Source organism: Taudactylus pleione, unplaced genomic scaffold (assembly GCF_031769625.1).
Source record: "Taudactylus pleione unplaced genomic scaffold, aTauple2 ptg000470l, whole genome shotgun sequence".
In the NCBI taxonomy this organism is placed as follows: Eukaryota; Metazoa; Chordata; class Amphibia; order Anura; family Myobatrachidae; genus Taudactylus; species Taudactylus pleione.
The window spans coordinates 4,528-30,780 of record NW_028284872.1 but is presented as its reverse complement, the minus strand read 5'-3'; the positions used below and the strand labels follow the sequence as shown (position 1 = coordinate 30,780).

Genomic DNA, 26,253 nt, shown 5'->3' with positions numbered 1-26,253 from the left:
CATAGCATCACCTGTAACTTACCTGTTCTTATTCTCCAGCTCGGCGATCAGCTGTCTCTGCTGCTTGTTTGCGTCAAAGCTAAAGCTGATCTCGGTGGGAGGGCGAGGCTGCAGGAGAACACACAGACAGGTCACGATCATTACCAGCCTCCTACCCCATCCTGACTGTCCTGCATAGCACTGGCCTGCGTACAGCTCTGCGTACCGAGCAGCATTACAGCACACACAGTATATGCTCTGCTTATAGAAGGTGAGACACGTCCTGCCTGCCTGCACTGCCCGGGGTGATCAGCATTGTCCAACACTGGATAGTGACACAGACATCCTATGTCTCCATGACAGGTACACAGGCCTAATTATTATCACACGTGTGGTTCCCAATCAGCAACTTCATTGTACACAACTAGATCTTGTGTGAGCTGCCGTGATGTCCCCATCGGCATGTAATGGCGTTACCCTCAGAGCTGTAATGTGCACTACACCTGCAGACTTCAATGTCTTACAGTAACCGTACTTACTAATATAATATAATATATAATGTCCCCCGGTACTGAAGCACACACACCACATGTATATCACCATTTCCCGGCTGGCTGAGCAGAATACCAGCAACCTTACCTTTATCTTACTCACCGAATTGCCGGCTTCGGCTGCCAGCCGCGCTGCATATCGAGCGATCAAACGATGCTCTTCGTCCAGCCTGCTGGGGCTGTCCAACACACTAGAAGCATGAACACAATACACTGACATGAGTACTCAAAGGAAAAGCCGTATGCAATCACCTACAGCGAGAGCTATCCCTTACTGTTGATACACATAGGGGGGGGGGATTTCTGTAACCCACCCTTACAGCTGATACACATAGGGCAGCACCTATGTAACCCAGCCTTACAGCTAATACACATAGGGGGGGATTTCTGTAACCCACCCTTACTGCTGATACACATAGGGGGGAGATTTCTGTAACCCACCCTTACAGCTGATACACATAGGATGGCACCTCTGTAACCCACCCTTACAACTGATACACATAGGGGGTGATTTCTGTAACCCACCCTTACAGCCGATACACATAGGGGGGGATTCTGTAACCCACCCTTACAGCTGATACACATAGGGGGGGATTCTGTAACCAACCCTTACAGCTGATACACATTGGGGGGGGATCTGTAACCCACCCTTACAGCTGATACATATATGGTGGCACCTCTGTGACCCACCCTTACAGCTGTTACACATAGGGAGAGATTTCTGTGACCCACCCTTACAGCTGATACACATAGGGGGGGATTCTGTAACCCACCCTTACAGCTGATACACATTGGGGGGGATTCTGTAACCCACCCTTACAGCTGATACATATATGGTGACACCTCTGTGACCCACCCTTACAGCTGATACACATAGGGGGGATTTCTGTGACCGACTCTTACAGCTGATACACATAGGGGGGATTTCTGTAACACACCCTTACAGCTGGTACACATAGGGTGGCACCTCTGTACCCACCCTTACAGCCAAAACACATACGGGGGATTTCTGTGACCCACCCTTACAGCTGATACACATAGGGGAGATTTCTGTGACCCACCCTTACAGCTGATACACATAGGGGGGATTTCTGTAACCCACCCTTACAGCTGATACACATAGGGGGGGATTTCTGTAACCCACCCTTACAGCTGATACACATAGGGGGGCATCTATGTAACCCACCCTTACAGCTGATACACATAGGGGGGGATCTCTGTAACATTACAGCTGATACATCTATTCTATCTGATTACCCCCACTCTAGTCTATTACTATTTACATCCTTCTATTTTACCAAATTACCCCCTTCCTCTTTTCTATCCGATTACCCCCCTCTATTCTATCCTAACTGATAAACCCCCACCAAAATGACGACATGGAAATAAGGATAACGGGGGCATAATGTTGACAACCAAAATGTAGACACAAATACAATGAGAACAGAGATAAAATAATAAAGTGTCAAAACTGGATTATTAGCTGAGACAAGATCAGTTTAAAATTGAAGCGTGCACGACGCCATCTTGCAAATGGCAGCTAGACTCCATTTTAGAAACAAGAATCTGCAAGACGCCATTTTATGACCAGCGTCATTTCAAGTTACAACTCAGGAGCTAAGAACAGATGGCAATGTTAATCTACCAAGGGCAACTGGAAAAACAAGCTTTCTGAGTAAAAGTAAATAGAAATAGACAATGGGTATTTTTATATACAAATTGGGAATCCCTGGATGCAGATAAAGTAAAGTTGTGGCAATTGTAATATAATCCAGGCATTGATATACACAATTGGATTTGTCTGAATCCTAGACAGGATGGCCCCAAACTTCACAGCTTGAGGTGATAATACATTTGCATTTCACACAAGAGTCTAGGAGAACAAAATAGTTTTTTCCCTTTGAACACAGGACAAGTGGGGGCCTGCTGACAGAAGGCATGTAGAACTATCTAGCCCAGCATGTCACGCTGCTAAAATGTTAGAGTCAAATGCACCCATCTTCATACACACATTAATACGTCTTTATACCAAACCCTGAATACCCACACATTTCATATTCACTCATAAGGTTCAATAAGCATCAAAATGTATGATTTAAGTTGGTTTAGTTAGTTTAAATGCTGAGAAATAAAGGTATTTGATAACTAAGGTATTATACATGATAAGCAAGTTGTGTTTGGTTTTGTTCTGATGCGTACGCTTTTTACAGCATTCCGGTGTTATCGGTGGAGAGATCACATCATGCAAACTCAAGTTATGGATCGCAGAACTTACAAGCAACAAAATGTTTAAATGTTAGAATGTTACAGAGGGCGTTACTAGAAAGATTCCCCTGCTATTAGAGGCAGGGAGAGTCTATTTGAACCAGCCTGTTAAATGTGCTGCAATATATGCTTCTCCTCAGGGAACCAATGACATCAGCAAGAAACTTCCCCATTGTCCTGTTTTAGTCTGTGGGGGATAAGTATGTGTGCCCGAATACTGGTTTTCTAGTCTTCATGCTGAACGCTGTATGAACTGAGGGTCTCTTGCTGATGCCTATCTCCGGGTCCGGGTGCCTGCGTATGTACACTGTACTTGGAGTCTGTATAATTTCCTTTTGCGCCTAAAGTGTGGCTCTCTCTCTGTGTGTGCCTCTCTCTCTCTTTGTGTGTCTCTCTGTGTGTGTGCCTCTCTCTCTGTGTGTGTGTGCCTCTCTCTCTCTGTGTGTGTGTGCCTCTCTCTCTCTGTATGTCTCTCTCTCTCTCTCTGTGCCTCTCTCTCTCTCTGTGTGTGTACCTCTCTCTCTCTCTCTGTGTGTGTACCTCTCTCTCTCTGTGTATGTGCCTCTCTCTCTGTGTGTGTGTGCCTCTTTCTCTGTGTCTCTCTCTCTCTCTCTCTCTCTGTGCCTCTCTCTCTCTGTGTGTGCCTCTCTCTCTCTCTCTCTGTGTCTCTCTCTCTCTGGGTGTTTCTCTCTGTCTCTCTCTCTGTCTCTCTCATTGTATTTATTTGCGCTTATTATACACAGATCATAGCGTGTAACTGACTGTACTTTTACTTGAATAATACTTTCTGCTTCGGAACCACATGTTCTGAGTCTGGAGTCTCTATTTACTGTATGACTGCGTACGCAAATTAGCGTCATCCTTAGAGGTTTATAGGAAGGATTTTAGAAGGTGCAGGCAGGGGTATATAGAGGTTCTTTTTAAAATCAACAAAAGGTTTCCAATCATAATAGGGAAATGTACGATAGATAGTGTCCCGCTGACTGAGAGACGTGCACTGCCACCTGTCAGGTCAGCCATGCCGGATGTGCCTGGGGCCCGCCAGCAGCTGTGGGACTACATGTACCAGCATGTCCTGTCACTGATTTGCTGTTAGGGTATGCTGGCACTGTGGCCCTCCAGCAGCTGTGGAACTACACATTCACAGATATGATGTTAGGGCATGCTGAGACTGTGGAAGGCCATGCTTGGATGTGTAGTTCCACATTTTGCTTACTGAGGGAACACAGCATATGCGCAAACAGCTGTCATGTCATGTCATCTATACAGTCATATTTCCCTCTGTGTCACATAATAAGTATCATTGTCATCAATGCTGCATATGGCATCACAATGGCTAATTTATGCACGCCCCAACAAAGACGTTCAAATGCACTGACACGCCTGCGTTTCTCCGACCACCCCGTCAATCACTCTGCAATAGGTCTGCATAGTCCCTTAAGTCTTTGCGCACAGCATACGTAGAACGTGAAAATCTATGGGCCTCATTCAGAGCCGTACGCTCTGAGCAGAGCGCACGCTCTGAATGAGGGCCGCCCTCCATAAAAATGGAGCGTCCTCCTGGACGCTCGTATAGCTGTGGGTCACCACCCACAGCCTATACGAGCGTGCATTTTGATGGCCGCGATGGTCGTGACCATCGCGACCATCGAAACTGCGAGCCGGAGCCTGCGGTTGGGGAGCCTGCCAGTGGGCCGGCTTCTGACGGGAGGCGTTCCCGTGGGAACGTCCCCGTCAGGGAGGCACGCCCCCGGCACGCCCACCAAAGGGGGCGTACTGTCAGTCAACATCGACAGCACGCCCCCTTGGAAGAGACACTACGAGCAAAGGAAAATCCTTCGCTCGCCGCGTCTGGCGCATGCGCACGACGGAGCTCCCTCCGTCGTGCGCATGCTCAGTGCAGAACATTGACCCACTTGCGAGCGGACAGCCGCTCGCGAGTGGGTCTGAATCAGGCCCTATGTGCGTAATCGCACTTCCGATCCTTGCTGAATCAGGGCCTATGTGTGTAATCGCACTTCCGATCCTTGCTGAATCAGGGCCTATGTGTGTATTCGCACTTCCGATCCTTGCTGAATCAGGGCCTATGTGTGTAATCGCACTTCCGATCCTTGCTGAATCAGGGCCTATGTGTGTAATCGCACTTCCGATCCTTGCTGAATCAGGGCCTATGTGTGTAATCGCACTTCCGATCCTTGCTGAATCAGGGCCTATGTGTGTAATCGCACTTCCGATCCTTGCTGAATCAGGTCCTATGTGTGTAATCGCACTTCCGATCCTTGCTGAATCAGGGCCTATGTGTGTAATCGCACTTCCGATCCTTGCTGAATCAGGCCCTATGTGTGTAATCGCACTTACGATCCTTGCTGAATCAGGCCCTATGTGTGTAATCGCACTTCCGATCCTTGCTGAATCAGGGCCTATGTGTGTAATCGCACTTCCGATCCTTGCTGAATCAGGACCTATGTGTGTAATCGCACTTCCGATCCTTGCTGAATCAGGACCTATGTGTGTAATCGCACTTCCGATCCTTGCTGAATCAGGGCCTATGTGTGTAATCGCACTTCCGATCCTTGCTGAATCAGGGCCTATGTGTGTAATCGCACTTCCGATCCTTGCTGAATCAGGGCCTATGTGTGTAATCGCACTTCCGATCCTTGCTGAATCAGGTCCTATGTGTGTAATCGCACTTCCGATCCTTGCTGAATCAGGCCCTATGTGTGTAATCGCACTTCCGATCCTTGCTGAATCAGGCCCTGTGTGTGTAATCGCACTTCCGATCCTTGCTGAATCAGGGCCTATGTGTGTAATCGCACTTCCGATCCTTGCTGAATCAGGGCCTATGTGTGTAAGCGCACTTCCGATCCTTGCTGAATCAGGGCCTATGTGTGTAATCGCACTTCCTATCCTTGCTGAATCAGGGCCTATGTGTGTAAGCGCACTTCCGATCCTTGCTGAATCAGGGCCTATGTGTGTAATCGCACTTCCGATCCTTGCTGAATCAGGGCCTATGTGTGTAATCGCACTTCCGATCCTTGCTGAATCAGGGCCTATGTGTGTAATCGCACTTCCGATCCTTGCTGAATCAGGGCCTATGTGTGTAATCGCACTTCCGATCCTTGCTGAATCAGGGCCTATGTGTGTAATCGCACTTCCGATCCTTGCTGAATCAGGGCCTATGTGTGTAATCGCACTTCCGATCCTTGCTGAATCAGGGCCTATGTGTGTAATCGCACTTCCGATCCTTGCTGAATCAGGGCCTATGTGTGTAATCGCACTTCCGATCCTTGCTGAATCAGGGCCTATGTGTGTAATCGCACTTCCGATCCTTGCTGAATCAGGGCCTATGTGTGTAATCGCACTTCCGATCCTTGCTGAATCAGGGCCTATGTGTGTAATCGCACTTCCGATCCTTGCTGAATCAGGGCCTATGTGTGTAATCGCACTTCCGATCCTTGCTGAATCAGGCCCAATGTTTGATTTTTTTTTGTTGAGTATTATAAAATGTGCGATTTAGTCCCGGAAACACAGCATCGATGTCGATTGTTTATAGATTATAAATAGATCCTCAGTAAATATACCCCAAACTGCAGCCATTATGTGCTACATCATTTGTACGACCGTTCTGCTCGACCACATCACGGCAGCGCTATTCCCCTTCATAGAGGGGAATTAACGCTATGGTGCCGGGGTTTAGCGCAACGATGGTGGCGATTAATCACAAGCAGAGCCTATACTGTAACTGCAGGTGAGACTATGGGCAGTTCTTACTATGGCGGTGCCCTGGGGCGGCTTAGCTGGGCTAGTTTGGGGGTGTCCTGCGCTCTGGATTTGAACCCTAGTATGTTAGGGACCTACCCTACAGAGGTTACCTGGATATGGCGGGTAGGCCCATAACCTTGGCCAAGATTATGCTAAAAACCTCTATTGATTGCATTTATATATATTATTAATAATTTGGAGTTGTATACCTGAGATTTGTCTGTTTCTGTGCCTGCAATTTGTCTCATCAGGTAGCACCTCACATTATATATATATATTCAGGGTGTGCAGTCCAGAAATCTTTCCCATAGAGACTATGGGCAGTTACCTATATTTTCAATGTCAACATTTTAATTGTCGACATTTTCATATAATCAAAATGTCGACATGCAAAACATACAAGCCTATATTATCAATGTCGGCATTTTGAGGTCTATGGGCCGGATTCAATTAGAGGCGAAAAGTGCCGTTTGGAGAAAAGTTTCCGCGGATTCGGACTTTCCGCCTGGTTTTAAAGTGTCTCCATATTCAATTCCAGGACGATTTCGCCTAAGCGGAAACTCAATGCCATGTAACAGGCGGACAAGTATCGCCTATGAATAGCAGGTGAAAAAAGAGCAAAATCTTTATTTTGGGGGGCAAACGACTCAGCCCCCCCAAAGGACAAATCAGCAAAAAAAAATTACCTCAGAACACCCCAAAAAAGTACTTTCGTGGGGGCGAAAGTAAAAAGTGGGGGAACAACTTTAAGAACTAGCGAAATAGAGTTCTTGGGGTGCGGTAAGGATGGGTCAGGTGTTTTGGGGATTGCAGGTGCATGTATGAGGGTGGTTTTTCACGTTTTTTCATAGTTCACTTTACAGCTAGCACCCATTTCTGACTGGAGTACTTATTTTCACCAAAAAATCCTGCTTTATGCCATTCTTCACCGCTTTTGCAACGGCGCTTATAAGAAGCAATTTAAACTACTTATGTACCCCAAACACTTATATTAGGGCTATTAGTACACATCTACATTGGTTCCCTATGTTAGTGCATCTTTTTGGGGGTACAGACTGATTTCTCCACTTCAGACAGTGCTTTCCGCCTGTTCGGCGCTCGCCGCTTTACGTTTTTGCCTGTTTAGTAACTGCATATGGAGAAAAGCGGGGACGCGGGCGAAAAGTTTCCGTCTCTGAGACACAGGCGAAGGAGGCGGAGAGTCGGACAGGCGAAACTTTTCCGACATTTCACCTCTGACTGAATACGGGCCTATATTTTAAAATGGTGTCGACAATCAAAGCCGCTGACTAAATTTTGAATGTCGATGTTTTGATCACGTCAACATTTTGACAATGGTTGAAATGTCGACATGTAAACTATAGACATCCGGGTACTTGTTTCTTACCGATACCTTCTGACTTAAATACTACCTTGAAATGAACTTATTGTCTAACAATGGCAGTCTCTGCGCTTACACATACATCCTATAATAATGAAAGTCACTGTATGGTTTTTTGATTGTGATATATACATACGTTATTTTTTTTGACGACTAAAATGTACTGATCGGTAAATAGCACAGGACTTGGCCCAGGTGTAATATGCTATGGTCAGATTATTTTATCTTCATCCAATAATGTGAGCATGTATCTCCTGTCCCTGCACCCGTCTGACATTAGTTACAGCAAGTCATATGATACTTAGGGTCTGAGTCGGGGGTGGACGATAATACCACCGCAACTTTTTACGCAACGCGATGGCATCTTTCGCTAATGCCACAGAGGATGGAATTCGTACAGAGATGACCACTGGCGGTGGTGGTAAACCGCTGCGTCCGGACTCACCATCGCACAAGTGCACCAACCCTATGTAGGCGAGGATTGTACTGTACGTCTGCCGAAATCAGTCGCTGCCCGCAACACGCCAGCATCTAACTAACCAGTCCCCTGTTACCACCCATACATGCCCACCGAAATTCCCTCTCTCTGCGTCTTCCCCATCGGTAACCATCGGGACACATTCGCAGTGAGACACAGATACATAGACAGACGTAAAGCATCAGCCGATTGCTCCCAACATCGACGCTGTCCCCACCTCTGTACCATTATGATAATAGCATACAGTCATTGTTTTGAAAGAAAATATAATAATAACAATGAGTATCACTATCATTGCATGTCAGCGAGATGTCAGGCCTCATGCCCACATTACTGGCTGACACATCTAAAAAGTTGTCCAGGTGATGTATTTTTTTCAATAGTGATAGAAAGCAGGAAATCAGGAAAACATGCACTGTTATGCATCTTGTAGCATTTTTATAGGTTTAGTTATGAAAGATAACAATAGGATTGGAAATATGGCATAAGTCCTATACTATTTACCGATTATTATATTTAAGTTGCAAAAAACAAAAACAATATAAGGGCAGGATAAATTGCCTGCGGTGTTTACGACGAGGGTAAAGCTCTGGGTTTAACGGCTGGAGCGATTACATTTTCAGTCAATTTCCAACGTATGGTGAACCCGCTGGTAAGGAGCAATAATCCATAGATTTCAGCGTTAAGTGCAGACATCTATGGGTTAACCCTCGCGTTAAGCACCACAGGTGCATTTAAATCAGATTTTTGCTTGTGGCTCCTGAGGCTGCGAGGGACAGTCCACGCTTTGAGGGTTAGGGGGTTATCCAATTAGATGCGATAACCTGTTTTCTCCAGTCAACCCGCGGTCACGTAGTCCAATTTCCGTGAGAGTTCTTTTTGCCCTATCCTATCACATGATTTTCAGGAAAACCAGAGCATTGTTCTCTATAAAGAATTTTTCTCCGATTTTCCTTTTTGGGAGAAAACTCTTCTCCATAGTAAAACGCTGCCTTTTGGCGTAAAAGCTATCCACTTACAAGCCAGTGAGAATTGTTATGGGCGTATGGGCTGGTTTTATGGTTTCTGAGCTGGTGATACATTGTGAAAAACCCCTATTTTTGGCTAAAAATGTCAGGACATGGTGCAGAACCGCTGGGACACTTTACTTGATGACTAATTAGGCACAAATAATTTTTTAAAAAGCTTAATTTACACAATTATGACAAGTCATTTTTGTGGTTGGGAGATATGGGGCAGCACAGATGGTGTAGTGGTTAGCATTACTGCATCACAGCACTGAGGTTGTGGATTCAATTCCCACTACGGCTATAGCTGTGTGGAGTTTGTATATTCTCCCTGTGTTATTCGTGGGTTTCCTCCGGGTACTCAGGTTTCCTCCCACACTCCAAAAATATACTGGTAGGTTACTTGTCTCCCAACAAAATTACCCCTAGTGTGTATGTGTGTGAGCCTGTGATAGGAAACATTGGGCCTGATTCAGAGCCGTACGCAATTAGCGCTCGCTCGTCCAGAAAATAGGGGTGGCTATTCAAATGAACCGTTCGCTCTTTGCGGTCTGTTCACGCCTCTAGGTCTGAACGAGCGAACAAAACTTGCGGTCGTTTTTAGGATAAATACGCCCCTTGGCCGCTCGCATCCTACGTCATGTCCGCTATTTATTAGATTAATCGAGTACATCGACCAGCGTATGAACTGCTCGCTATTCTTGTGGTTGGTTTTTGCTACCACAATCTTGCGAGCAGTTCTGGCTATAAAATAACCCAGTGACGTGGTCAATGACGCTGCTGTATTAATTATGCACACCCATAAAACGCCCGTTTTGACCTTTAAGCACGCCTGCGTTCGGGTCTCCACTCCCCGTTTTCAAGCACCTTCCCCTGTTACCACCCACATACGCCTCTTTCTGTCACTCAAATTAGCAGGCATTCGCTATTTTGCGAGCACATGAATTTCGACCGCACTGACTGGTTCGCCCATGCGTATAACGATCCGTACGCATGCGCAGTTGGGCAAACATCGCTCGGAGCGAACGAGCGGCCGCTTACGAGCGGCTCTGAATCAGGCCCATAGAGTGTAAGCTCCACCGAGGCAGGGACTGATGTGAATGGCCAAATATTCTCTGTAAAGAGCTGCGGAATATGTGCGCTATATAAATAACTGGTAATAAATAAATATATAGTGGTGGTAGAAGCCAGTAGTACACACAGCAGGTTATGGCTACCTCTATACAGCTCAATTGCCAGATATACCCAATAATATGAAGTGAAACAGTGTGAATAGGACAGTGTGTCCATGAATAAAGCTTCTCATATGGGAGGAAAAGTGAGGCTGTGCCTCTGCGGAGGTCAGGAAGTGAGGCTGTGCCTCTGCGGAGGTCAGGAAGTGAGGCTGTGCCTCTGCGGAGGTCAGGAAGTGAGGCTGTGCCTCTGCGGAGGTCAGGAAGCGAGGCTGTGCCTCTGCGGAGGTCAGGAAATGAGGCTGTGCCTCTGCGGAGGTCAGGAAGGGAGGCTGTGCCTCTGCGGAGGTCAGGAAGTGAGGCTGTGCCTCTGCGGAGGTCAGGAAGCGAGGCTGTGCCTCTGCGGAGGTCAGGAAGCGAGGCTGTGCCTCTGCGGAGGTCAGGAAGCGAGGCTGTGCCTCTGCGGAGGTCAGGAAGGGAGGCTGTGCCTCTGCGGAGGTCAGGAAGGGAGGCTGTGCCTCTGCGGAGGTCAGGAAGGGAGGCTGTGCCTCTGCGGAGGTCAGGAAGTGAGGCTGTGCCTCGGCGGAGGTCAGGAAGCGAGTTAATGGATAGGCTTGGTTTCCGTCCTTAGATACATTGACAAATCTAACAACAATAATGTTAGTGGCATGCTCAGAAGTAAACGCATGGTAGTTATTAGATCTAATTCATTGCTGAAAACGACCAATAATAGTTTTCTGTTTTGCAAAGGACAAAGACATGTTCCTAAGACTAACCGTGTCCCATTGCGAAGCCGCGTCACATAGTCTGCTATCAGTGCGTGCTCGTCTGGTACCCGGCTGGCTGTGTCCACGCTGGAGTGTAACCTGGTAACAATCAGCGACAAATCAGAGACAATGTTAACACGGCGAGGGGACCAGGGGCCCTCGGGGGCCGCAGCCTCCAGGAGCAGGGATGAAATGGAACAGACAGATGAAATACATGGATTATTGTCAGACAAGTGACTACAGTCCCCTGACGGTGCTCATTCATACGGTCTCAGAGTACATACAGCTGGCGTGTTCTATGCATACGGGGACTCAGTGAGGGTCGGACGCCATTAGCATCTAACAGTGCGCTTAATAAAATGTCTTTTGCGACCTGTACGGAATTAGCTGCATGTGGGACAAAATCTACATAGGTAACACATGCGGCCCCCCTCCCCACGCAAGTAATAGCGGGCGCGGCAGGAATGCGCCAGGAGGGGCACAAACATGCTGAGAACCACGGCGCACAAGTTACAGACATAACAGCGATTGGCCGGAGAGCGCAGACAAGTCACTGGGAGATTGTGGAACGTATTCTGCATAAGACGCACATATAAAATTGTTATTTAATAAAGTCCCCCCCAAAAAAAAACAGTGCAGGGACCACGTGTGAGGAAATGAGCGTGCAGCACACGGTAATCCTGCTATTAATGCAGCTGTCCCACTTTAACCACGTTTTCATAATTGGGTGCATCTTAGATGCATTTGAGGCATTTAGGTGGCCATCTTGGCAGCATTTTGTGTAACATGCCCTTGCTGTACTTTGGCAGCACCTACACCCCTCCTCCGCCTCAGGCCCATTGGTGCAGACAGCGATGACGTGCCCATGGTAAGAGACTGGCAAGGCGTAAAGCTGAGGGCAGCAATAACAATGAGAGAATGTTACAGGGGGAATGACAGTCGTACAGCGCTGCATCACGGCATACTGTCATTGGTTTTATCCTATAGGATCATATATACGTATCCGCCAGTCCAGGGGCTGCAATGTCTGCCAGCAGAGGAGAATTGCCGGCTTGTACTATGGATGGGAAGCCTGGCAGATATATAATGAGGATGGGTGTCTGCTGCTCCCCAGCCAACGTTCCATAGAAGTGTCGTGAGGTGCACAGCGCAGGACCTGTACAGCCATCTTGGACCTGATCCGGGAGACCGCGCCTGTAAGTTTAGTCGCCTCTCATTTTATTATTGAAACATATTTTCACCTTCTCTGCACACTAAGGGCCTGATTCAGAGCCACTCGTAAGCGGCAGCTCGTTCGCTCCGAGCGATGTTTGCCCAACTGCGCATGCGTACGGATCGTTATACGCATGCGCGAACCAGTCAGAGCGGCCGAAATTCATGTGCTCGCAAAATAGCGAATGCCTGCTAATTTGAGTGATAGAATGAGGCGTATGTGGGTGGTAACAGGGGAAGGTGCTTGAAAACGGGGAGTGGAGATCCGATCGCAGGCGTGCTTAAAGGTCAAAACGGGCGTTTTATGGGTGTGCATATTTAAAACTGCAGCGTCATTGACCACGTCACTGGGTTTTTTTTAAACCAGAACTGCTCGCAAGATTGCGGTAGGAAAAACCAACCACAAGAATAGCGAGCAGTTCATACCCTGTTCGATGTACTCGATTAATCTAATAAATAGCTTCTTCAGACCTAGAGGCGTGAACAGACCGCAAACAGCGAACGGTTCATTTGAATAGCCACCCCTATTTTCAGGACGAGCGAGCGCTAATTGCGTCCGGCTCTGAATCAGGCCCTAAGGCCCTGATTCAGAGTTGGGAATAGAGGCCCTGATTCAGAGACGGACACTCGCTCTGAATCAGGGTTTTTTTTTTTTTTTGAGCGGCCAGGATGATGGTCGCGATGGTCAAGACCATCGCGACCATCAAGCTTGCGACAAGACCCTTGTGGTAGGGTCTCGTGGCCGCAAGCCCCAGAGAGCTGCTGGCTCTAATAGAGGCGGAAGCTCTCCCACTTACATCACTGGTGATGTCAGTGGGGCCGCCCACAAACGGCAGGCATTCGCATGGGAACGCCTCCGTTTGTGAAGCCACCCCCCCGTGCCCGCCTACCAAACGGGGCGAGCTGTCAATCACCATCGACAGCTCGCCCCATTTGGTGCGAAGCCCGGTGCGACGGAGCACCCGTTGCTAGCCGGGTCTCGCACATGCGCACGACGGAGCCGGCTCCGTCGTGCGCCTGCCCAGTGGGCAAACATCGACCCGGTTGCGAGCGCTCAGCACTTGCGACCGGGTCTGAATCAGGCCCTTAATTCATTGGACTGTGAAGAATGAGGGCTAATGCATGGCCAGGAGCTGATGCTTATGGAGACCAGCCTGAGAACAGGGGGCCCGATTCATTACAGATCGCAAGTACTAAGACAAACGCAATCAGTCGATTGTAGCGCACTGCGTATGCATCGTAGCGTGAGTGCACGAACTCGCCATTGCGAACGCACGGACCCCACACAGGACATTAGCAGATTGATTGACAGGCAGCGAGGGTTTGGGGGTGGTGACGGGGGGAGGGGTGGTCGGGGAAACGCAGGTGTGCCTGTGCGTTTGAACGCCGTTGCATGGTCATGCATAGATTAGCCTGAGCTTACCACGTGACCTGGAAAGTTAGCAATTTGGTCTGACCTGCCGCAATGCTGGGTGGGGGTTCCATGTTCATCGATGTGTCCGATGTTCGGCCTGGTTTGGGCGGGGTTATGAATGTAAGCGCAGGCAGCGGGCGTGTGTATGTTAGCCGAGCAACGTCATTGCGAGTGCAGCATTTGCATGTATTCGCCTAAGACCTGCCTAAAGAATTGCTTTAGCAACTGCGATCCAAGCTGGAGCCACTTCCCTAAATCACATGCACAATGTTACTTATTAAAGGCTGTACTGTCAGAACGCATTCATGTCCTAATATTCTCCATCATGTCCTCATTTAGAGAGCAAGTCCTCAATGCACACAATCCTCCTCCTCCTGCTGCGCAGACCCAGCAGAAACGCCCTGAGCCCTGACAGCACACACATAACAGGTAACCTCATCCTGACAGCACACACATAACAGGTAACCTCATCCTGACAGCACACACATAACAGGTAACCTCATCCTGACAGCACACACATAACAGGTAACCTCATCCTGACAGCACACACATAACAGGTAACCTCATCCTGACAGCACACACATAACAGGTAACTTCATCCTGACAGCACACACACACAACAGGTAACCTCATCCTGACAGCACACACACACAACAGGTAACCTCATACTGACAGCACACACACATAACAGGTAACCTCATCCTGACAGCACACACACATAACAGGTAACCTCATCCTGACAGCACACAGATAACAGGTAACCTCATCCTGACAGCACACACATAACAGGTAACCTCATCCTGATAGCACACACACATAACAGGTAACCTCATCCTGACAGCACACACACATAACAGGTAACCTCATCCTGACAGCACACACACATAACAGGTAACCTCATCCTGACAGCACACACATATAACAGGTAACCTCATCCTGACAGCACACACACATAACAGGTAACCTCAGGTAACCTCATCCTGACAGCACACACACATAACAGGTAACCTCAGGTAACCTCATCCTGACAGCACACACACATAACAGGTAACCTCATCCTGACAGCACACACATAACAGGTAACCTCATCCTGACAGCACACACATAACAGGTAACCTCATCCTGACAGCACACACACATAACAGGTAACCTCATCCTGACAGCACACACACATAACAGGTAACCTCTTCCTGACAGCACACACACATAACAGGGAACCTCATCCTGACAGCACACACACATAACAGGTAACCTCATCCTGACAGCACACACATAACAGGTAACCTCATCCTGACAGCACACACACATAACAGGTAACCTCATCCTGACAGCACACACACATAACAGGTAACCTCATCCTGACAGCACACACATAACAGGTAACCTCATCCTGACAGCACACACATAACAGGGAACCTCTTCCTGACAGCACAAATACATAACAGGTAACCTCATCCTGACAGCACACACATAACAGGTAACCTCATCCTGACAGCACACACATAACAGGTAACCTCATCCTGACAGCACACACACATAACAGGTAACCTCATCCTGACAGCACACACATAACAGGTAACCTCATCCTGACAGCACACACACATAACAGGTAACCTCATCCTGACAGCACACACACATAACAGGTAACCTCATCCTGACAGCACACACACATAACAGGTAACCTCATCCTGACAGCACACACATAACAGGTAACCTCATCCTGACAGCACACACATAACAGGTAACCTCATCCTGACAGCACACACACATAACAGGTAACCTCATCCTGACAGCACACACATAACAGGTAACCTCATCCTGACAGCACACACACATAACAGGTAACCTCATCCTGACAGCACACACATAACAGGTAACCTCATCCTGACAGCACACACACACAACAGGTAACCTCATCCTGACAGCACACACACATAACAGGTAACCTCATCCTGACAGCACACACACATAACAGGTAACCTCATCCTGACAGCACACAGATAACAGGTAACCTCATCCTGACAGCACACACATAACAGGTAACCTCATCCTGACAGCACACACACATAACAGGTAACCTCAACCTGACAGCACACAGATAACAGGTAACCTCATCCTGACAGCACACACATAACAGGTAACCTCATCCTGACAGCACACACATAACAGGTAACCTCATCCTGACAGCACACACATAACAGGTAACCTCATCCTGACAGCACACACATAAAAGGTAACCTCATCCTGACAGCACACACACATAACAGGTAACCTCATCCTGACAGCACACACATAACAGGTAACCTCATCCTGACAGCACACACACATAACAGGTAACCTCATCCTGACAGCACACACATAACAGGTAACCTCATCCTGACAGCACACACATAACAGGTAACCTCATCCTGACAGCACACACACATAACAGGTAACCTCATCCTGACAGCACACACACATAACAGGTAACCTCATCCTGACAGCTACATTGTATTAGCCAGACACAAAGGTCTGATATTACACATGGAAGCACTGCCCTGCTATGTAACTGCTGTGTGTATATATAGTAAGCTGTGTACTACAGCAACATACAGCTGGGATATAGACAACACCGGCCGCCTACACGGCGCCGATACAACACTGCGGTGATGTAGATAGGGTTATATATATGTCTAACAATATAAATGTGCCATTCATAAACACAACCCCAGGAGACCTACACTTAGCCATGCTAAGTTACTGTGAGAAAGGGTTGTAATAAGATATCAGGGCTGATATTACATAGATACATATACAGTTACACCCTGACTATACCCAGCCTGTTATATCAGATATCAGGGCTGATATTACACAGATACATATACAGTTATACCCTGACTATACCCAGCCTGTTATATCAGATATCAAGGGCTGATATTACATAGATACATATACAGTTATACCCTGACTATACCCAGCCTGTTATATCAGATATCAGGGCTGATATTACACAGATACATATACAGTTATACCCTGACTATCCCCAGCCTGTTATATCAGATATCAGGGGCTGATATTACACAGATACATATACAGTTATACCCTGACTATACCCAGCCTGTTATATCAGATATCAGGGCTGATATTACACAGATACATATACAGTTATACCCTGACTATCCCCAGCCTGTTATATCAGATATCAGGGCTGATATTACACAGATACATATACAGTTACACCCTGACTATACCCAGCCTGTTATATCAGATATCAGGGCTGATATTACACAGATACATATACAGTTATACCCTGACTATACCCAGCCTGTTATATCAGATATCAGGGGCTGATATTACACAGATACATATACAGTTATACCCTGACTATACCCAGCCTGTTATATCAGATATCAGGGCTGATATTACACAGATACATATACAGTTATACCCTGACTATACCCAGCCTGTTATATCAGATATCACGGCTGATATTACACAGATACATATACAGTTATACCCTGACTATACCCAGCCTGTTATATCAGATATCAGGGCTGATATTACACAGATACATATACAGTTATACCCTGACTATACCCGGCCTGTTATATCAGATATCAGGGCTGATATTATACAGATACATATACAGTTATACCCTGACTATACCCGGCCTGTTATATCAGATATCAGGGGCTGATATTACACAGATACATATACAGTTATACCCTGACTATACCCAGAATGTTATATCAGATATCAGGGCTGATATTACACAGATACATATACAGTTATACCCTGACTATACCCGGCCTCTTATATCAGATATCAGGGCTGATATTACATAGATACATATACAGTTATACCCTGACTATACCCAGCCTGTTATATCAGATATCAGGGCTGATATTACACAGATACATATACAGTTATACCCTGACTATACCCAGCCTGTTATATCAGATATCAGGGCTGATATTACACAGACACATATACAGTTACACCCTGACTATACCCAGCCTGTTATATCAAATATCAGGGCTGATATTACACATACATATACGGTTATACCCTGACTATAACCAGCCTGTTATATCAGAGGCTGATATTACACAGATACATATATAGTTACACCCTGACTATACCCAGCCTGTTATATCAGATATCAGGGCTGATATTACACACATAGATATACAGTTACACCCTGACTATACCCAGCCTGTTATAGCAGATATCAGGGCTGATATTACACAGATACATATACAGTTATACCCTGACTATATGTTATAGCAGATATCAGGGCTAATATTACACACATACATATAGTTATACCCCGACTATACCCAGCCTGTTATATCAGATATCACGGCTGATATTACACAGATACATATACAGTTATACCCTGACTATACCCAGCCTGTTATATCAGATATCAGGGCTGATATTACACAGATACATATACAGTTATACCCTGACTATACCCGGCCTGTTATATCAGATATCAGGGGCTGATATTACACAGATACATATACAGTTATACCCTGACTATACCCAGCCTGTTATATCAGATATCAGGGCTGATATTACACAGATACATATACAGTTATACCCTGACTATCCCCAGCCTGTTATATCAGATATCAAGGGCTGATATTACACAGATACATATACAGTTACACCCTGACTATACCCAGCCTGTTATATCAGATATCAGGGCTGATATTACACAGATACATATACAGTTATACCCTGACTATACCCAGCCTGTTATATCAGATATCAGGGCTGATATTACATAGATACATATACAGTTATACCCTGACTATACCCGGCCTGTTATATCAGATATCAGGGCTGATATTACATAGATACATATACAGTTATACCCTGACTATACCCAGCCTGTTATATCAGATATCAGGGGCTGATATTACACAGATACATATACAGTTATACCCTGACTATACCCGGCCTGTTATATCAGATATCAGGGGCTGATATTACACAGATACATATACAGTTACACCCTGACTATACCCAGCCTGTTATATCAGATATCAGGGGCTGATATTACACAGATACATATACAGTTATACCCTGACTATCCCCAGCCTGTTATATCAGATATCAGGGCTGATATTACACATACATATACAGTTATACCCTGACTATACCCAGCCTGTTATATCAGATATCAGGGCTGATATTACATAGATACATATACAGTTATACCCTGACTATACCCAGCCTGTTATATCAGATACAAGGGCTGATATTACACAGATAGATATACAGTTATACCCTGACAATACCCGGCCTGTTATATCATTGCTGATATTACACAGATACATATACAGTTATACCCTGACTATACCCAGCCTGTTATATCAGATATCAAGGGCTGATATTACACAGATACATATACAGTTATACCCTGACTATACCCAGCCTGTTATATCAGATATCAGGGCTGATATTACACAGATACATATACAGTTATACCCTGACTATACCCAGCCTGTTATATCAGATATCAGGGCTGATATTACACAGATACATATACAGTTATACCCTGACTATACCCAGCCTGTTATATCAGATATCAGGGCTGATATTACACAGATACATATACAGTTATACCCTGACTATACCCAGCCTGTTATATCAGATATCAGGGCTGATATTACACAGATACATATACAGTTATACCCTGACTATACCCAGCCTGTTATATCAGATATCAGGGCTGATATTACATAGATACATATACAGTTACACCCTGACTATACCCAGCCTGTTATATCAGATATCAGGGCTGATATTATACAGATACATATACAGTTATACCCTGACTATACCCGGCCTGTTATATCAGATATCAGGGCTGATATTACACAGATACATATACAGTTATACCCTGACTATACCCAGCCTGTTATATCAGATATCAGGGCTGATATTACACAGATACATATACAGTTATACCCTGACTATACCCGGCCTGTTATATCAGATATCAGGGGCTGATATTACACAGATACATATACAGTTATACCCTGACTATACCCAGCCTGTTATATCAGATATCAGGGCTGATATTACACATACATATACGGTTATACCCTGACTATAACCAGCCTGTTATATCAGAGGCTGATATTACACAGATACATATATAGTTACACCCTGACTATACCCAGCCTGTTATATCAGATATCAGGGCTGATATTACACACATAGATATACAGTTACACCCTGACTATACCCAGCCTGTTATAGCAGATATCAGGGCTGATATTACACAGATACATATACAGTTATACCCTGACTATATGTTATAGCAGATATCAGGGCTGATATTACACAGATACATATACAGTTATACCCTGACTATACCCAGCCTGTTATATCAGATATCAGGGCTGATATTACACAGATACATATACAGTTATACCCTGACTATACCCAGCCTGTTATATCAGATATCAAGGGCTGATATTACACAGATACATATACAGTTATACCCTGACTGTACCCAGCCTGTTATATCAGATATCAGGGGCTGATATTACACAGATACATATACAGTTATACCCTGACTATACCCAGCCTGTTATATCAGATATCAAGGGCTGATATTACACAGATACATATACAGTTATACCCTGACTATACCCAGCCTGTTATATCAGATATCAAGGGCTGATATTACACAGATACATATACAGTTATACCCTGACTATCCCCAGCCTGTTATATCAGATATCAAGGGCTGATATTACACAGATACATATACAGTTATACCCTGACTATACCCAGCCTGTTATATCAGATATCAGGGCTGATATTACACAGATACTTATACAGTTATACCCTGACTATACCCAGCCTGTTATATCAGATATCAGGGCTGATATTACACAGATACATATACAGTTATACCCTGACTATCCCCAGCCTGTTATATCAGATATCAAGGGCTGATATTACACAGATACATATACAGTTACACCCTGACTATACCCAGCCTGTTATATCAGATATCAAGGGCTGATATTACACAGATACATATACAGTTATAACCTGACTATACCCGGCCTGTTATATCAGATATCAGGGCTGATATTACACAGATACATATACAGTTATACCCTGACTATACCCAGCCTGTTATATCAGATATCAGGGCTGATATTACACAGATACATATACAGTTATACCCTGACTATACCCAGCCTGTTATATCAGATATCAGGGCTGATATTACACAGATACATATACAGTTATACCCTGACTATACCCAGCCTGTTATATCAGATATCAGGGCTGATATTACACAGATACTTATACAGTTATACCCTGACTATACCCAGCCTGTTATATCAGATATCAGGGCTGATATTACACAGATACTTATACAGTTATACCCTGACTATACCCAGCCTGTTATATCAGATATCAGGGCTGATATTACACAGATACATATACAGTTATACCCTGACTATACCCAGCCTGTTATATCAGATATCAGGGCTGATATTACATAGATACATATACAGTTATACCCTGACTATACCCAGCCTGTTATATCAGATATCAGGGCTGATATTATACAGATACATATACAGTTATACCCTGACTATACCCGGCCTGTTATATCAGATATCAGGGCTGATATTACACAGATACATATACAGTTATACCCTGACTATACCCAGCCTGTTATATCAGATATCAGGGCTGATATTACACAGATACATATACAGTTATACCCTGACTATCCCCAGCCTGTTATATCAGATATCAGGGCTGATATTACACAGATACATATACAGTTATACCCTGACTATACCCAGCCTGTTATATCAGATATCAAGGGCTGATATTACACAGATACATATACAGTTACACCCTGACTATACCCAGCCTGTTATATCAGATATCAAGGGCTGATATTACACAGATACATATACAGTTATACCCTGACTATCCCCAGCCTGTTATATCAGATATCAGGGCTGATATTACACAGATACATATACAGTTATACCCTGACTATACCCAGCCTGTTATATCAGATATCAGGGGCTGATATTACACAGATACATATACAGTTATACCCTGACTATACCCGGCCTGTTATATCAGATATCAGGGGCTGATATTACACAGATACATATACAGTTACACCCTGACTATACCCAGCCTGTTATATCAGATATCAGGGCTGATATTACACAGATACATATACAGTTATACCCTGACTATCCCCAGCCTGTTATATCAGATATCAGGGCTGATATTACACAGATACATATACAGTTATACCCTGACTATCCCCAGCCTGTTATATCAGATATCAGGGCTGATATTACACAGATACATATACAGTTATACCCTGACTATACCCAGCCTGTTATATCAGATATCAGGGGCTGATATTACACAGATACATATACAGTTATACCCTGACTATACCCAGCCTGTTATATCAGATATCAGGGGCTGATATTACACAGATACATATACAGTTATACCCTGACTATCCCCAGCCTGTTATATCAGATATCAGGGGCTGATATTACACAGATACATATACAGTTATACCCTGACTATACCCAGCCTGTTATATCAGATATCAAGGGCTGATATTACATAGATACATATACAGTTATACCCTGACTATACCCAGCCTGTTATATCAGATATCAGGGCTGATATTACACAGATACATATACAGTTATACCCTGACTATAACCAGCCTGTTATATCAGATATCAGGGCTGATATTACACAGATACATATACAGTTATACCCTGACTATACCCAGCCTGTTATATCAGATATCAGGGCTGATATTACACAGATACATATACAGTTATACCCTGACTATACCCAGCCTGTTATATCAGATATCAGGGCTGATATTACACATACATATACGGTTATACCCTGACTATACCCGGCCTGTTATATCAGATATCAGGGCTGATATTACACAGATACATATACAGTTATACCCTGACTATACCCGGCCTGTTATATCAGATATCAGGGCTGATATTACACAGATACATATACAGTTATACCCTGACTATCCCCAGCCTGTTATATCAGATATCAGGGCTGATATTACACAGATACATATACAGTTATACCCTGACTATCCCCAGCCTGTTATATCAGATATCAGGGCTGATATTACATAGATACATATACAGTTATACCCTGACTATACCCAGCCTGTTATATCAGATATCAGGGCTGATATTACACAGATACATATACAGTTATACCCTGACTATACCCAGCCTGTTATATCAGATATCAGGGCTGATATTACACAGATAGATATACCCAGACCTATATATAAGATTTTCCTCAGATACATACAATATTACAGCTATAGTAAGGTGAATGGCAGGAGAATACCTTTTAGTGGGCGTGGGTGCACCAGAGGAGATGTGAGTGATCATGGCATCATTCATGTTGGATAAAGGACGTGCTAGGCTGTAAGAAAAGAAAGTCCGCTTACCACACTACACATAAACCTGCTACGCTGTTACTTCATACAGAACCATTATCATTAGTATTATTATTATTAGTACTGCAGCAGCAAAGCATCCTGGGAAAGAGACACATTAGGGGGAATGCTGGGCGGCCATGGAGGACGCTCGACTTTATTGTGAGAAACCTGACGACGCTTGTTGTAGAATAAAAGGAAAAAATTCCCAATGAGCCATAAAAGACATTGAGAACAGTCAGCACTGGCAAAGCTTCTCCCATCAAATGCTGCTGGAACTGGTGTCAAAATATATCACAACAATATAATATAATGGTAGCTGGAGACATAACACAGCAATGTCCACCTCATTTCCCAGACTAGGAGAATCCCTGGCTGCCGCACCAGCAATCCGCACCATGAACGTACAGACAGCAATCCGCACCATGAACGTACAGACAGCAATCCGCACCATGAACGTACAGACAGCAATCCGCACCATGAACGTACAGACAGCAATCCGCACCATGAGCGTACAGACAGCAATCCGCACCATGAGCGTACAGACAGCAATCCGCACCATGAGCGTACAGACAGCAATCCGCACCATGAACGTACAGACAGCAATCCGCACCATGAACGTACAGACAGCAATCCGCACCATGAACGTACAGACAGCAATCCGCACCATGAGCGTACAGACAGCAATCCGCACCATGAGCGTACAGACAGCAATCCGCACCATGAGCGTACAGACAGCAATCCGTACCATGAGCGTACAGACAGCAATCCGCACCATGAACGTACAGACAGCAATCCGCACCATGAACGTACAGACAGCAATCCGCACCATGAACGTACAGACAGCAATCCGTACCATGAACGTACAGACAGCAATCCGCACCATGAACGTACAGACAGCAATCCGCACCATGAACGTACAGACAGCAATCCGCACCATGAACGTACAGACAGCAATCCGCACCATGAACGTACAGACAGCAATCCGCACCATGAACGTACAGACAGCAATCCGCACCATGAACATACAGACAGCAATCCGCACCATTAACGTAGACAGCAATCCGCACCATGAACGTACAGACAGCAATCCGCACCATGAACGTACAGACAGCAATCCGAACCATGAACGTACAGACAGCAATCCGCACCATGAACGTACAGACAGCAATCCGCACCATGAACGTACAGACAGCAATCCGCACCATGAACGTACAGACAGCAATCCGCACCATGAACGTACAGACAGCAATCCGCACCATGAACGTGCAGACAGCAATCCGCACCATGAACGTACAGACAGCAATCCGCACCATGAGCGTACAGACAGCAATCCGCACCATGAACGTACAGACAGCAATCCGCACCATGAACGTACAGACAGCAATCCGCACCATGAACGTACAGACAGCAATCCGCACCATGAACGTACAGACAGCAATCCGCACCATGAACGTACAGACAGCAATCCGCACCATGAACATACAGACAGCAATCCGCACCATTAACGTAGACAGCAATCCGCACCATGAACGTACAGACAGCAATCCGCACCATGAACGTACAGACAGCAATCCGAACCATGAACGTACAGACAGCAATCCGCACCATGAACGTACAGACAGCAATCCGCACCATGAACGTACAGACAGCAATCCGCACCATGAACGTACAGACAGCAATCCGCACCATGAACGTACAGACAGCAATCCGCACCATGAACGTACAGACAGCAATCCGCACCATGAACGTACAGACAGCAATCCGCACCATGAACGTACAGACAGCAATCCGCACCATGAACGTGCAGACAGCAATCCGCACCATGAACGTACAGACAGCAATCCGCACCATGAGCGTACAGACAGCAATCCGCACCATGAACGTACAGAGAGCAATCCGCACCATGAACGTACAGACAGCAATGTGTGTCAGCTCTATGTCTGTCTGTATTATTAACGCATTGTGAAATCTTCCAAATCATCGTAAATTCAGATTGTGACATTTTTACGGACTTTCATATATTTTTTTTATTGTAGAATATACCAGAAAGTATATAAGAATAAATACTCCCAAAATGTAACATTCCAGTGATCTACAATTCCCTGTCTCATGTCCTGTGCATACCATGTATTTTATTGTGTGGGGTTATAATCCCTGCGCTCCGCCTACACTGCCACGTGCGTGGTCATCTCTGTGCTTCGCCTACACTGCCACGTGCGTGGTCATCCCTGTGCTCCGCCTACACTGCCACACGTGTGGTTATCCCTGCGCTCCGCCTACACTGCCACACGTGTGGTTATCCCTGCGCTCCGCCTACACTGCCACGCGCGTGGTTAGCTCCGCCTACACTGCCACGAGCGTGGTTAGCTCCGCCTACACTGCCACGTGCGTGATTAGCTCCGCCTACACTGCCACGCGCGTGATTAGCTCCGCCTGCACTGCCACGCGCGTGATTAGCTCCGCCTGCACTGCCACGCGCGTGATTATCCCCGCGCTCCGCCTACTCTGCCACGTGCGGGATATACTCTATACTCCGCCTACACTGCCATACACGTGATAATCCCTACACTTCTCCTACACTGCCACGTACGGGATATACTCTATCCTCCTTCTACACTGCCATACACGTGATAATCCCTACACTTCTCCTACACTGCCATACACGTGATAATTCCTACACTGCCATACACGTGATAATCCCTACACTTCTCCTACACTGCCACGTAGGGGATATACTATATCCTCCTTCTACACTACACGTGA

The 26,253-nt window shown here is 45.6% G+C and overlaps 1 protein-coding gene across 3 annotated transcripts in view; it reads right to left on the bottom strand.

Moving 5' to 3' along the window:
• The window catches only part of LOC148504042 (dystrobrevin beta-like), a 64,028-nt gene extending 40,558 nt beyond the window's left edge, over positions 1 to 23,470 (bottom strand). For all 3 annotated transcript variants that reach the window (XM_088448873.1, XM_088448874.1, XM_088448875.1), the window contains exons 1-4: positions 23,397 to 23,470; positions 11,372 to 11,461; positions 634 to 721; positions 23 to 108 (exon numbers count right to left, since the gene is read on the bottom strand). In XM_088448873.1, coding sequence (XP_088304999.1) covers positions 23 to 108; positions 634 to 721; positions 11,372 to 11,461; positions 23,397 to 23,452 — 320 coding nt within the window. In that variant the 5' untranslated portion in view covers positions 23,453 to 23,470. The remainder of the gene's footprint in view (positions 1 to 22; positions 109 to 633; positions 722 to 11,371; positions 11,462 to 23,396) is intronic.
• Positions 23,471 to 26,253: the final 2,783 nt, after the last annotated feature.